Source organism: Salmo salar, chromosome 13 (genome assembly GCF_965601325.2).
Source record: "Salmo salar chromosome 13, fSalSal1, whole genome shotgun sequence".
Taxonomy (NCBI): domain Eukaryota; kingdom Metazoa; phylum Chordata; class Actinopteri; order Salmoniformes; family Salmonidae; genus Salmo; species Salmo salar.
Window position 1 is genome coordinate 84,022,745 of NC_138303.1, and position 13,975 is coordinate 84,036,719.

A 13,975-nucleotide genomic window follows, 5' to 3' on the forward strand; every position below is an offset into this window, starting at 1 on the left:
AGCAAATCTCAAGTCTTCTCTACAAAAGCAATTGTCATTTTTATTTACAACAGTAAATCAGTAAGTAAAATTAGTGTACATACAGCCGTTTAAAGGTGGCAATCTATTGGAAATCCAGTTCCCATTTACTCTGCTGCTGATGTTGACTAAGCTGTTGTCGTGGAAACAGTATAGGACATCTTCTCATGGCATGTATTTTCTGTTACTTTCTCCTGTAGTCTCTCTCCCGACTGTGTGCTTCTCTGTGCTTACTGGACTGGTCTCTCTCTCTATTCCTATCACTGTCCCCGTCTTTCTCTCGCTCCCTGTCCCTTTTTCTATCACTGTCCCTGTCTTTCTCTCGCTCCCTGTCCCTATTTCTATCACTGTCCCTGTCTTTCTCGCTCTCCCTATTTCTATCATTGTCCCTCTCTCTTTCTCTCTCCTCCCTGCCTGTCCTCTTGCTCTCCAACTGCAGTCCTCCATCTCTCCTCTCCCCCATCTCATGTCTCCTCTTCTCATCCTCCCTGGACCTATCCCTCTCTCTGTCCTGTTGGTCTCCATGGCGATTTCGGAACCCTCCATACTCCTGCCTGTGTGTATCTTGGGGGTTCCGTGGTTCTGCCCCAGGCCTCTCTCCCCTGGACCTCAGCCGCTCCTCTGCCGCCCCCCGCTGGCTGTACTTGTCATAACCCAGGTCCTCTTTCTCCTTCTTCACCCTCACTGTCGGGGCAGACCCAGGGGGAGTCTGGGCCAGCCTCTCCCTCTGCTCCCTCTCCTCCTTTAGGGCCTTCTTCTCCTTTTTATTTTTCTTCTCTTTCTTTTCTGGTTTGTAAATGAAAGAAAAGATGGAGTGAGGTCAGGTAAGAGGAGATGATATGAACATGACAGACACCTATTTGAGACACACTGACAGCCAAGTTATCCTTCACTACTCGGCTGTACTCAGTGTCCTTGCCTTACAATTAAAGTCTACTTTAGTCAAAACAGCTCTGGGAATGACAAGCAGCAGACATGTGCCATCTAAGCCTCCAGTAGTATCCCCTCCTCACCTTTCTTGGGCTTCTTCACTGGTACAGCATACTGTTCCTCTTCTTCGGACTCAGAGGATGAAGGGTCGGGTAGTTTAGGGGCACAGCCCTCCTCCCTTAGGCGCTTGGTGATATCGTCCATGTCCTCATTGTCTTTGGGAGGGCGGTAGTTCAGCACGTGGTCCACTCGGATGGTCCGCCCCTTTATCTAGATGTAATGAGGTACAGTAATTTACAAGTATTTTGCCAGTAAAAGGGTTTGGAACATCTAACCTTCATTTATGCATGTTTACTGGTTTAGTCTCAAAATGTATTTCTCTCTTGTTCTCTCTCAGCTGGGAGTGATTACTGTTCATTACCTTGATCCCGTTTAAGTTATCCACAGCCAGGATTGTGCTCCTCTGGTCCTCATAGCAGATGAAGCAGAAGCCTTTGGATTTACCAGTCTTCTTATCACGCACCAGGTTGATGTTGGCTATCTCGCCATACCTGCAGACACACATTAAGCAGGATAACTCAATCTAATGCAGAATGTTTTATTCAGAATGAAAAGGAGGAAGGTTCAGAGGGAAGAGTGGATGGAAGATAAGGATGGAACGATACATGCAATTGGATAAACAAGAGACAGAATGAACAGGGGGAGAGAAAGGGGAATGTGAGTGGAGAGATGGGAGGAAAGGGTATATGTATGGGCCTCACTGAGAGAAGACACAGACGATGTCACCTTCTGTCAGCTCATAAGGAAACCCACCTGCAGGTTACAACAGAAACACTAAGGTAAAAAAAAAAGGCTTTTTACTCTGGTGGTGAGACTGGAGAGCAAGCCATTAACTGTGAATAAACAAGCCACTCATTTTCAGCCCCCAACTGGTGAGCTGCCAGTACACTCTAAACACCAACCTTGGCTGTTAGTATGGTGTGGATTTGTAATACAAGGGTTTTGATCAATTCTACTCAATCCCACGGGTGTCTCTGACACAGCCTCTTACCGATGAAGATCCAGGCACTGTCCTTGTACTCCGAGTGCCATGACACAGTCTCCTTGACCCCCAGTGAGGCCTCTCTCTCATTCAGCTCATTGATCAGCTTCACTTTGGTCAGGGGACTGCAGGGTGGGACGAGGGAGAGATGGACTAAATAAGTGTTTAACATGCAATAGAATACAGAATCTTCTCTCTGCTGAGCCTGTCTCTTTTCTTGACCATCCATGGCCAAGCTTTTTTTTTACCCCATGAGTAACTACATACCATCTGACTAGTTAGCTAGCAGCTATTATGGTTAGTATGGTGTATTTATATAATTTTAACATTAGTAACAGTAGCAAATTATTAGCAAGACAACGTTAGCCATGTTGACTGATGTCTGAGTAGTTAGTGGCTGGCTAGTTAGTTAGCTAGATCTCTTCACATGATCACTATTAACATTACACCTAAGCGAGTAACTATATAATAGTTTTGTATCGACTATTAACAAATTGTACAGCACATAATCAGTCACTTATACTCACTTCATTATTAAGTGATCTTCATGAACGTAAACGCGATTCTGACTTTAAAATGGAGATCCCGTTTGTCACTACTTTAGTTAGCTACCACAGTCACAAAGTCAACATTGGCTATATCGTACATATTAACAAAAAAACATAAATTACGACCAAAAAGCTTCTTTTTTTTTTAAGGTTAAAGTTTGGCATAAGTTTAGCAGTGGGGTTAGTGTTAGGTTTAAAACCAGATTTTAGGAAGAGAAATTGGAGAAATAGGCGGGGTTTAGCCATTATGACTTTCTGGCTGGGGTAACAAGTGACAACCGGAGATACCCGAACAACTTCCGTTTTCGACGCGTCAGACTAAGCGGAGGGGATTGTGGGAGGTGTAGTTCAAAGGCATGTTCCCTTCTCAGTAGACGAACCTCAGACAAACTTGTAAGTACGAACAAAATCTTTTTTCCATAAGAGTTCCGCCGAAAAAAATGCATTTTAATGTTATCCAATTCCAAGAGTATTTTTTTGATTCAGCAAAAGTTTGCTTCAACGATAATGCATTGGCCCACACTTGTATGATCTGTTCTCTTTATGAAATCGGCTTTTATAGCACCATCAACCCTCATATTCGTGAGTGTAATTGTATTGCCTAGTTGTAAAATATGGATGTATTTATCCTATAAATAAGTGGTTATATGACAAGGAAGTGCCCATTAATGAATAATCATTCAACCAATGTCTCATTTATTTGAACTAACAAACACTCAAACAATACCTACCTCATATCAAGGTTTTCTCAATATGTTGCCACTATGGTACTGTAAGTGACAACAATAAAGCAATTCTTCATTGACACAAAGAGAGTAAATCATTTGGAGATGATGCAAAATGTGGGCAATAAAACACAACACACATTTCCCATGTACCTTCTGCATGGAGGTAATAACACACACTACTTTCATGAGAAATGACTTTGTAAAAAAAAGTTGTTCATATAATCATTGACATCAGAGAACAACCATTTGTACACAAAACAAGCTGTTCCACTTCAAAACACCTACACCTACTTACACCTCTCAACAGTGGTGTAAAGTACTTAAGTAAAAATACTTTAAAGTACTACTTAAGTAGTTTTTTGGGGTATCTGTTCTTTACTTTACTATTTACATTTTTGCCTACTTTTACTTCTACTTCACTACATTCCTAAAGAAAATAATGTATTTTTTACTCCATACATTTTTAAAAAGTACTCGTTACAACAAAAATACTCGTTACGTTTTGACAGGACAATGGTCAAATTCACGTACTTATCAAGAGACCATCCCTGGTCATCCCTACTGCCTCTGATCTGGTGGACTCACTAAACATAAAAAATAATGTGTAAATTATGTCTGAGTGTTGGAGATTGCCCCTGGCTATCTGTAAATAAATAAAAACAAGAACATTGTGCCGTCTGGTTTGCTTAATATAAAGAATTTAAAATTATTTATACTTTACTTTTAATACTTAGTGCCTTCGGAAAGTATTCAGACCCCTTGACTTTTTCCACATTTTGTTACGTTACAGCCATATTATTTTTCGACAACTTGATTGGAGTCCACCTATGGTACATTTTATTGATTGGACATAATTTGGAAAGGCCTGTCTATATAAGGTCCCACAGTTGACAGTGCATGTCAGAGCAAAAACCAAGCCATTAGGTCGAAGGAATTGTTAGTAGAGCGCCGAGACAGTATTGTGTCGAGGCACAGATCTAGGGAAGGGTACCAAAAATGTCTGCAGCATTGAAGGTCCACAAGAACACTGTGGCCTCCATAATTTTTAAATGGAAGAAGTTTAGAATCACCAAGGCTCTTTCTAGAGCTGGCCGCCTGGCCAAACTGAGCAATCAGGGGAGAAGGGCCTTGATCAGGGAGGTGACCAAGATCCTGATGGTCACTCGGACAGAGCTCTAGAGTTCCTCTGTGGAGACGGGAGAAACTTCCAGAAGGGCAACCATCTCTGCAGCAGTCCACCAAACAGGCCTTTATGGTAGAGTGGCCAGACGGAAGCCACTCCTCAGTAAAAGGCACATGACAGCCCGCTTAGAGTTTGCCAAAAGGCACCTAAAGATTGTCACACCATGAGAAATAAGATTCTCTGGTCTGATGAAACCAAGATTGAACACTTTCGCTTGAATGCCAAGCGTTACATCTGGAGGAACCTGGCACCATCCCTACGGTGAAGCATGGTGGTGGCAGCATCATGCTGTGGGGATGTTTTTCAGCGGCAGCGACACTAGTCAGGATGAGGCAAAGATGAACAGAGCAAAGTACAGAGAGATCCTTGATGAAAACCTGCTCCAGAGAGCTCAACAGCTCAGACTGGGGAGAAGGTTCACCTTCGGGTCTGAATACTTACATAAATGTCATATTTAAGTTTTTTATTTGCAAACATTTCTAAAAAACTAATTTTGCTGTGTCATTGTGGGGTATTGTGTGTAGATTGATGAGGGAAAAAACAATTTAATCAATTTTCGAATAAGACTAACTTAACAAAATGTGGAAAAAGTCAAGGGGTCTGAAAACTTTCCGAAGGCCGTGTAAATTCCATGTATTTTTGATACTTAAATATATTTCAAACCAAATACTTTTAGACTTTTACTCGGGTAGTATTTTACTGGGTGACTTTCACTTTTACTTTAGTAATTTTCTGTTAAGATATCTTTACTTTTACTCAAGTATTACAAATGAGTACTTTTTCCACCACTGCTTCTCAGACACACATAGACAACGGGCTCGTTTAAGTGGTAAGGTGAAAGCAACCGAATGTAGACAAAAGTCGAGGAGTTAAGTCGGGGGAGGTGCATCTGGGACAGCCTAAAGTCTGACACTAACCGGGTTTCCATCCAACCTTTTAATGCAAGTAAAGTACATGTCGGAAAAAAACAAACATTTAATGACAGGACTGATGGAAACAGAACATTTGTCGGTAAACTGTCCAGCTAGACAAAGTGGGATCTTTTTTGTCAGGAAAATTAATTATGCGAGAAATGTTGGTGGAAACGCTTTTATGCGCAAATATTGATATAATAACTATCATATCGAAGTCCCGCGATAACATGTTGTGTGATCCTCCCACTAGGACTAGTCGGGAAAACATACAGTGTCAATACCAGAGTGGGCAAATTCGCTATTTAACGCCAAATAATTTGCGAGAAAACCATCATTACAGTTGAAAATGTGATGGAAACCCATTTAACTTTTATTTTTTATTCGGTACATTCGAATTTAACTGCAAAAGTATGTATATGTGCACTACATCATCACGCACAGCTTTTTATCTGCAACAAGTCAATTTGATGGAAACATCTCTGGTGGGAAAAGGTGCATCTTTTTTAATGCAGATTTTAGAATATTTGCATGAAAATCTGTCGTCAATTAGGTGGAAACCTAGCTACTGATGTTGTTTTCCAACAGCAAGGCTCAGTGCAACATGGCGGTGTTGTCATTGTTTATAAAAGTTTTTCTTTATAATGTTGAAATAAACATGTCTCCAACCTAATAAATCCCAATAATAAAAAAAAAATAATATATCAAAACTCAAACTGAAAATATATATGTTTGTACATTGTACACTCAATTGGTGAGAGAGAGAGACTCAAATATCACAGTAATTTGTACATATCCACTGTATACATGAATTGCAGCAAAGTTTGCTCCTGTTTCAGTCATGTCATTGGTCACGTTCGAGTGGGTTAGGAAAAAACATCCTAATGATTGGTTGACAATAGAGCCTCCCACAATACAGGCATGGCTGCTCTGGGAACATACATTTTAATGTTGCAGGGAGGTTCTGAGGACGTTTTACTATGGTTCCCTAAAAGTATTCCTGGGAGGTTTTATTAAGGATCTGAGAACAGAAATTCTAGGTTATTTTATTTTCATTAAAACTTTCACTGAATGTTTCAATAAGACTTTTAATAACACTGCTAGCTTAGTTTAACTGTTTTGATCTCCAAGCACAGATAGGACACATTCATTTGCTTAGGCATTAATCATGCAAACACTGTGGCACTGTGTCAATGACATTTAAAGCTATGATCTTCTGTTCTCTATCCACCATGATGCCATGTTTTTTTACCTCATACAAAGCTGTTCATTTTAGTTTATTCAAACAGACCCCATTTCAAAGGAAACAAGCACTTAGTAAGATCAGGTGTGGCCAATTATTGGGTTTTAATGGAAAATATTTGTAGTGTTCTGAAAAAATGTAACCATGTGTAAACCTACAGAAAACGTTATGCTGAAGTACTGAAATTCCCACAGGAGAACATTGTTTCTTAACATTCTTGGAACAATTTGATGACATTCCCAATGCCAATCCAGTTGGAAAATGTTCCTAGAACATTACCAAAAAATGTAACTAAATGTAACCAAGTTTGAACTTTTAGGAAACGTTCTGTTAAAGTAATGAAATACCAAAAAAATAACATTATTTTGTCAAGTTCCTTAAATGTACTGAGAATGTTCCAAAGCCAAGTAACTATCCTGCACCATTCCCAGAACAATCAAGCTCTAAGAAACATATAGCACTCAGAGCATTATGTGCTAGCTGGGTGGGAATGCAGAGGGACAAAGTGCATACTTTGCAGAGATAATATCAATTAGGTTAATAGAGGAAACAGAGGAAAAACAGCAAATAGGTTTCATGATGTCTCCACAACCATTATCTCACTCTGTTATTTTTCCACTTTTGGTTGTTTTTGTCAGTTGGTTGCTGTCGCCAGACGTGTGACTTGAACCGTTTCTACCAGAAATGGAGAAAGCTCTAAGCTGCCACAGTAAGTGTCCAAATTGGTTTATTCAACCTCAATGAGTTGTTCTCAAAATGTTTAAGTCATTTACAAGGTGGTTGAGGCAGAAAGCGATGCAGTGTGGCCCTGTTCAGTGGTGACCGGGGGAAGGTGGGGTCCAGGCTCAGGGTATCGTCCACAGATATAACAGTATAAGTGTACACAGTATACGCAGCTCTGTCTGACATCTCTCACTAGCCTCTAACACAGCTGTGTTCTTGAACCTGTCCTTAACGGAGATGAGTGCCCCGATCTTCAGCCACACCTCCCTCTGCCAGCAGGCGTACACCAGAGGGTTGATGAGGGAGTTGGACAGCCCCAGCAGCTACAGGTCGTTCTCCAGCACCTTGTACAACTCACAGCCCTCACACAGCACCTGCACCACACACACCACAAAGGGCACCAGCAGATGGTGAAACATCCCATCAGCAGAGCCACGGTCCTCAGGGCCTTGACGTGGCCCCAGTAGTGGCTGCGCTGTGGAAGCCTTTAGCTGGCCTGACGGATCTGCATCTGGTGGCCGCAGGCAATCTTCAGGATGTCCAGGTAGAAGTAGGCGAAGACAGAGAGGCTGGGGAAGAAGCCAGCACAGAACACCACAATGAAGCCCCTAGGACAGATGACAGAGAAGAAGGTGCAAAGGCTGCTACTGTCTAAGTTTCTCTGCTGTAGCTGCCGCGCCATGCCTACAGAGCAGAGGAGAATAATAAACATACTATATACTACTATATTTATAGTATTTAGATTATTAATATAAAAATATATCATGTTCATTATCCAGTTGATCAAGAATTCACAAATTGAGTCTCTTCATCCCCTGAATTGAAATGAAACCCTGTTGTTAGGGACATCAGGGTATCTGGCAGGGCCAGGTTGATAAAGAAGCACCAGCTCTGACTGCCCTTCCTGCACATTAGCTGAAACAGAGCAGCAGCCACCAGAAGGTTGGTTGAGATAATGAGGAGACAGGCCACACTCAGGACCCATCCCATAATTTCTGGTGTCATTGAGGTGTAGACAACAGGGGTTGGTATAGGTCTCATACCAGGCATCATGGCCGTGAGGTTGCCAGCCGACTCTCCTATCCAGCATGTCTTATTGTAAGCTGCCATTGAGTCATTTACAAGCTCTAAGTCCTTTATATCTGTGAGATCCCCACCCCCTCAAAACAAATAAATTATATCCACCAACATCCACTCCTGCTGTGGTATATTGATATTTGAATCCAAAGACCCTTTTTCCTATTTGTATTGACTTCTGTAAATGTTTCTTGTTAATATCTTTCTCTGCCAAACTCCTTGTAAAACAATGATAAACGGTGCTGTTAATTAAAACGTTATAATGGAAAAAAAGGTAGAACATTCAGAGCGACTCATCCACTCCTGGTGTGCCTTTGCTCCTGAGAGGGAAAAGTATCTCCGCCTCTCTCGTCTGCAGCTGTGGTTCCTCTGCATCTGACTCTTGTCCAGCCTGCTATCTGGCTGCACCTTGAAAAGTCCCTGGTGCAGACATCCGGGATGATGGGGCCATTTTCCACAAGGGTTCACCACCACCGAATCTGGGTTAATGACAGTAGTATGCAGTATAAACATAATCTGACAATACACTAAGATAGATCTGCTTTTGATGCCATCTGTATCTTCATCATTAAGTCGTTTTTTTTTTAAGCCCCATTCATTGAATTCATTGAGTAGTGCAGTAAGGTAAGAGAGAAAGAGTTTTCTGTGGCGTGTCTCTTGGGAAGACCCATCTGTAGGCATATATGTGAGTCCTTTAGAAAACACAAGGAAGAAAAAAAATCCAGATAGAGACACGGAAGATAAAACAACCATCTACTCCCACTTACTAGAATCAATAAAGAGTATCTGCTCTCTTGGCTCCTCTAGTGTCTAAGGTGAGTCCTAGCAAAAATAATATAATAGAAGGACTTTTCATCTTGAGAAGCCCCTTCATCTTGGCACACAACACTGCACGATCACAGTGCTGTACAAAATGTCCTGTGACTAACCACTGTACCTATTGGTCGTTATGGCTAAGGGTTTTCTGTATGTATTTACACAGCTCTAGACAAACAGAGGCAAAATACATGATAAGGAGAGATAGGGAGAGAGAGTTTATATTTGCCAGACAGGATGACATGAATCTCTGTTATCAGTCAACTACATCCGTTTTACGTATGGGAAACATTTCATTGGGTGACATAACTTACTACCCTGCACAAATTACTACCCAACTTCCTCATAAGAGTATGCATTTACAGTTGAAGTCGAAAGTTTACATACACTTAAGTTGGAGTCATTAAAACTCGTTTTTCAACCACTCCACAAAGTTCTTGTTAACAAACTATAGTTTTGGCAAGTCGGTTAGGACATCTACTTCGTGCATGACACAAGTCATTTTTCCAACAATTGTTTACAGACAGAGTATTTCACTTATAATTCACTGTATCACAATTCCAGTGGGTCAGAAGTTTACATACACTAAGTTGATTGTGCCTTTAAACAGCTTGGAAAATTCCAGAAAATTATGTCATGGCTTTAGAAGCTTCTGATAGGCTAATTGACATAATTTGAGTCAATTGGAGGTGTACCCATGGATGTATTTCAAGGCCTACCTTCAAACTCAGTGCCTCCTTGCTTGACATCATGGGAAAATCAAAAGAAATCAGCCCAAGACCTCAGAAAAAAAATTGTAGACCTCCACAAGTCTGGTTCATCATTGGGAGTAATGTCCAAACGCCTGAAGGTACCACGTTCATCTGTACAAACAATAGTACGCAAGTATAAACACCATGGGGCCACGCATCTGTCATACTGCTCAGGAAGGAGATTCGTTCTGTCTCCTAGAGATGAACGTACTTTGGTGTGAAAAGTGCAAATGAATCCCAGAACAACAGCAAAGGACCTTGTGAAGATGCTGGAGGAAACAGGTACAAAAGTATCTATATCCACAGTAAAACGAGTCCTACATTGAAATAACCTGAAAGGCCACTCAGCAAGGAAGAAGCCACTGCTCCAAAACCGGCATAAAAAAGCCAGACTACGGTTTGCAACTGCACATGGGGACAAAGATCGTACTTTTTGGAGAAATGTCCTCTGATCTGATGAAACAAAAATAGAACTTTTTGCCCATAATGACCATCGTTATGTTTGGAGAGAAAAGTGGGAGGCTTGCAAGCTGAGGAACACCATCCCAACCGTGAAGCACAGGGGTGGCAGCATCATGTTGTGGGGGTGCTTTGCTGCTGGAGGAACTGGTGCACTTCACAAAATAGAAGGCATCATGAGGATGGAAAATGATGTGGATATATTGAAGCAACATCTCAAGACATCAGTCAGGAAGTTAAAGCTTGGTCGCAAATGGGTCTTCCAAATGGACAATGACCCCAAGCATACTTCCAAAGTTGTGGCAAAATGGCTTAAGGACAACAAAGTCAAGGTATTGGAGTGGCCATCACAAAGCCCTGACCTCAATCCTATAGAAAATTTGTGGGCAGGACTAAAAAAGTTTGTGCAAGCAAGGAGGCCTACAAACCTGACTCAGTTACTGTCACGACTTCCGCCGAAGTCGGTCCCTCTCCTTGTTCGGGCGGCGTTCGGCGGTCGACGTCACCGACCTTCTAGCCATCGCCGATCCACTTTTCATCTTCCATTTGTTTTGTCCTTGTCTTACACACCTGGTTTCAATCCCCCAATTACTTGTTCATTATTTAACCCTCTGTTCCCCCATGTTTGTTTGTGAGTGATTGTGGCCTTGTATTTATTTGACGTGTATTGTGGTTATTGTTGAGTAAATTGCGTACATTACTCATATCTGCTGTCCTGCGCCTGACTCATCTACACCAGCTACACACAGACGCATTACAGTTACACCAGCTCTGTCAGGAGGAATGGGCCAAAATTCACCCAACTTATTGTGGGAAGCTTGTGGAAGGCTACCCGAAACGTTTGACCCAAGTTAAACAATTTAAAAGGCAACGCTACCAAATACTAATTGAGTGTATGTAAACTTCTCACCCAATGGGAATGTGATGAAAGAAATAAAAGCTGAAATAAATCACTCTTTACTATTATTCTGACATTTCACATTCTTAAAAAATAAAGTGGTGATCCTAACTGACCTAAGACAGAGAATTTTTACTCTGATTAAATGTCAGGAATTGTGAAAAACTGAGTTTAAATGTATTTGGCAAAGGTGTATGTAAACTTTGACTTCAACTGTACATGTCTCTCTTCTCTCTCTTTCTGTAACTATTTCTCAACTCCCTCCTCTCTCACACCCTCAGCCACAACAACCCAACCAGGTCAGTCTAAACAGTATCACCAGGTTCACATCAAGTACACAGTGATCTTTTCATGTAGAGCAAAGATCCTCTTTTTATCACAGAGGGGGGAAAAACCTCTGGCTCCCACAGAGATACAATGTGGGAATGTTATTCATCCCTACTAGACCTTTCAGTGCCATTCAAAACTTCTGTTGGTCAGCAGTAATTGTGCCCACTGCCCCTGTACCAGTAGGAATTCTCCCCCTGTTTACACCTAGCACTGCCCACTCCTCACCTACGGGTTCTCAACCCCCCCCCATGCCCCGGCTAGAAACTTCTTGAAGGTGTTGTTATTCTTTGAATAGACTACAGTACCTCCTGTCTTGGGCTTGAACTTTGAAGTTGAACGCTGAAGTTGAGAATCGTTTGGACTGTGAATTAAAGATGTCTTTAAAGAGACGGCTGCTGTCCATGTTGTTGGGCTGTGTCTACTGCGTGGCTTCGCTCTTCTGCTTGAACCCCAACAACTGTGTCTCCATCAGCACCCGGTGAGTCTGTGTGAGTATGTGTGAGTATGTGTGTGTACAGGCATGAGTGAGTGTGTATTTCAGTGTATGTTTACCCGAGTGTTTGTATTTGTGTGAAAAATGTCTTAGTCATGAATCATGGTGTGTGTTAATAATATATTTTCTGTTCATCTGTTGGTAATTTGCAACAATCTGAGGTAGTGGCATGTCCTCTGTTTTATGTGTGTGATTTTTATATGTGTGTGTTGGCATATGTTTCCTCGCTTGATAGAGAATGAAATACACAGTATAACAATACAGGATGTAAAAAGAAGATTGCTATTGAGTTACTTTTTTGTTTTAATATACTCACAGTAAGGGTAATAAATAAAGTATTCATAAAGTAATTAACAAAGTAATAATGAAGTAATCTTTGCTCGAATATAAATATATATATTTTTAATACGGTATGTTAAACAGAACCTTACCTTGAACAGTTTGCTGTGTTTGGCACCACTCACTGATCATGTCTTTTGTGCTCTTTTGACAAACCATTTTAGGAATCTCATGACAGTTGTCCAGCAGCTGTACCAGCGAGTCACTAGGCTTATGCGCACCACTTTGTGATCTTGTGGAGCCCGTTAACACTCATCATCCTCAAGACTGAGTCACTCTACTGCCCTACCCTTTCCATCCAATGGAGATGACCTGCAGAGCACCTGCCACAGACAGAGCAAGAGGACAAATAGTGCTCTCACAGTCATGGATTGTTTTTTTGGAACACCTGAACATTCTTAGCCTCTTACCATTTCAGTTCACTGTAATAAAGAGGGAGATAGTAAAAAAAAATGTATTGATTCAGATAGATTTAGTAGTTGAGATCCTACTGGGCTTGTTGTGTGAGATGTGAATGAGGTGGTGGACGCAAAGAGGGCTGGCCTTTTGTGGGCCCTAAGCGAGATTTGGTTGAGAGTATATTTTAAAGTTAATTTACTGCAATACTACACATTTTGCATGGACCGGAGAGAACATTTTGCAATTTTATAATTCATTTCATGGAATTCTACTTATTTTGCAGAGATAAAAATTTGAAGTTTTAAAGCTAATTTCCTGCAATTCTACACATTTTACCATAACTCATGCCATGTCAATATAATATGATATCTGAGTGAGAGTGACTAATACAATCAATGGGGGCACACTGGAGTTCAGGGTCCCTGGGCATGTGCCCTGCGTGCCTGGTCGGTAATTCGGCCATGATTACTAAAAGTTTAGATTGCTGGCTAGACTAATTTACCAATCTCAAAAATTGTTGACATGAGCTAATTGAGTGACTGTCAGTGACTGACATGACAAGAGATTATTCTACTATTCTAACTCTCAACAGTTAGTTGAGACCCTGCCTGAGTTTGTTTGTGTGGTTTGGGGGCCCCTAGTGGCCGCTTATGTCTCTTAGTGGATAGGGGTGGCCCTGGACGCAAACATACTTGTAGGTCTACTATGTTTTCAGGTTTCACCTGTGATTCTGTGGCTCAGGCTGTTCCCTTTTATATGCTTGACTGATCTTTCCGTTATAGAACTTGAATGTTAGCACCATTGTTAGTACAGGAGGCAAAACATTTGTAATACATGGATGGGACACAATGAGCTGGCCATTGACACTGTGGATTTTATTTTGGCAGCTTTCCGTAGGCATAACGATGTAGGGTGTGGTTGCTCTTGCCTTGAGGGGAGACGCCACAGAACTGACTGATTTAAGTAGCTGGTAAATTTGTTTTGCACACAGAATGCCATTCACAGAGAGCATTTTTACTTTTGCAGAGTATGAATGAGTATGAACATACTTTTGCCGTGTATTAACTATTATGAGAATGCTTTTGC

At 41.3% G+C, this 13,975-nt stretch overlaps 1 protein-coding gene and 1 long non-coding RNA gene across 3 annotated transcripts; both read right to left on the minus strand.

Annotated features, from left to right (window-relative positions):
* Positions 1 to 15: 15 nt before the first annotated feature.
* LOC106567889 (uncharacterized) lies at positions 16 to 2,749 on the minus strand. Of its 2 annotated transcripts, XM_014137748.3 has the most exons (6): positions 2,518 to 2,749; positions 2,000 to 2,115; positions 1,710 to 1,761; positions 1,370 to 1,499; positions 1,032 to 1,218; positions 16 to 804 (listed from the first exon to the last, which is right to left on the minus strand). In XM_014137748.3, the coding sequence occupies exons 1-6, from the start codon at positions 2,520 to 2,522 to the stop codon at positions 203 to 205; spliced, it is 1,092 nt and encodes a 363-aa protein (XP_013993223.3). In that variant the 5' UTR covers positions 2,523 to 2,749; the 3' UTR covers positions 16 to 202. The 2 variants fall into 2 exon arrangements, with proteins under 2 accessions (XP_013993223.3, XP_013993224.3); XM_014137749.3 differs by lacking the exon at positions 1,710 to 1,761.
* A 4,564-nt stretch (positions 2,750 to 7,313) lies between these two features.
* LOC106567891 (uncharacterized) lies at positions 7,314 to 12,809 on the minus strand. The gene is made up of 3 exons (XR_001320191.3): positions 12,583 to 12,809; positions 11,964 to 12,378; positions 7,314 to 8,882 (listed from the first exon to the last, which is right to left on the minus strand). It is a non-coding gene; the product is annotated as an uncharacterized LOC106567891 (long non-coding RNA).
* Positions 12,810 to 13,975: the final 1,166 nt, after the last annotated feature.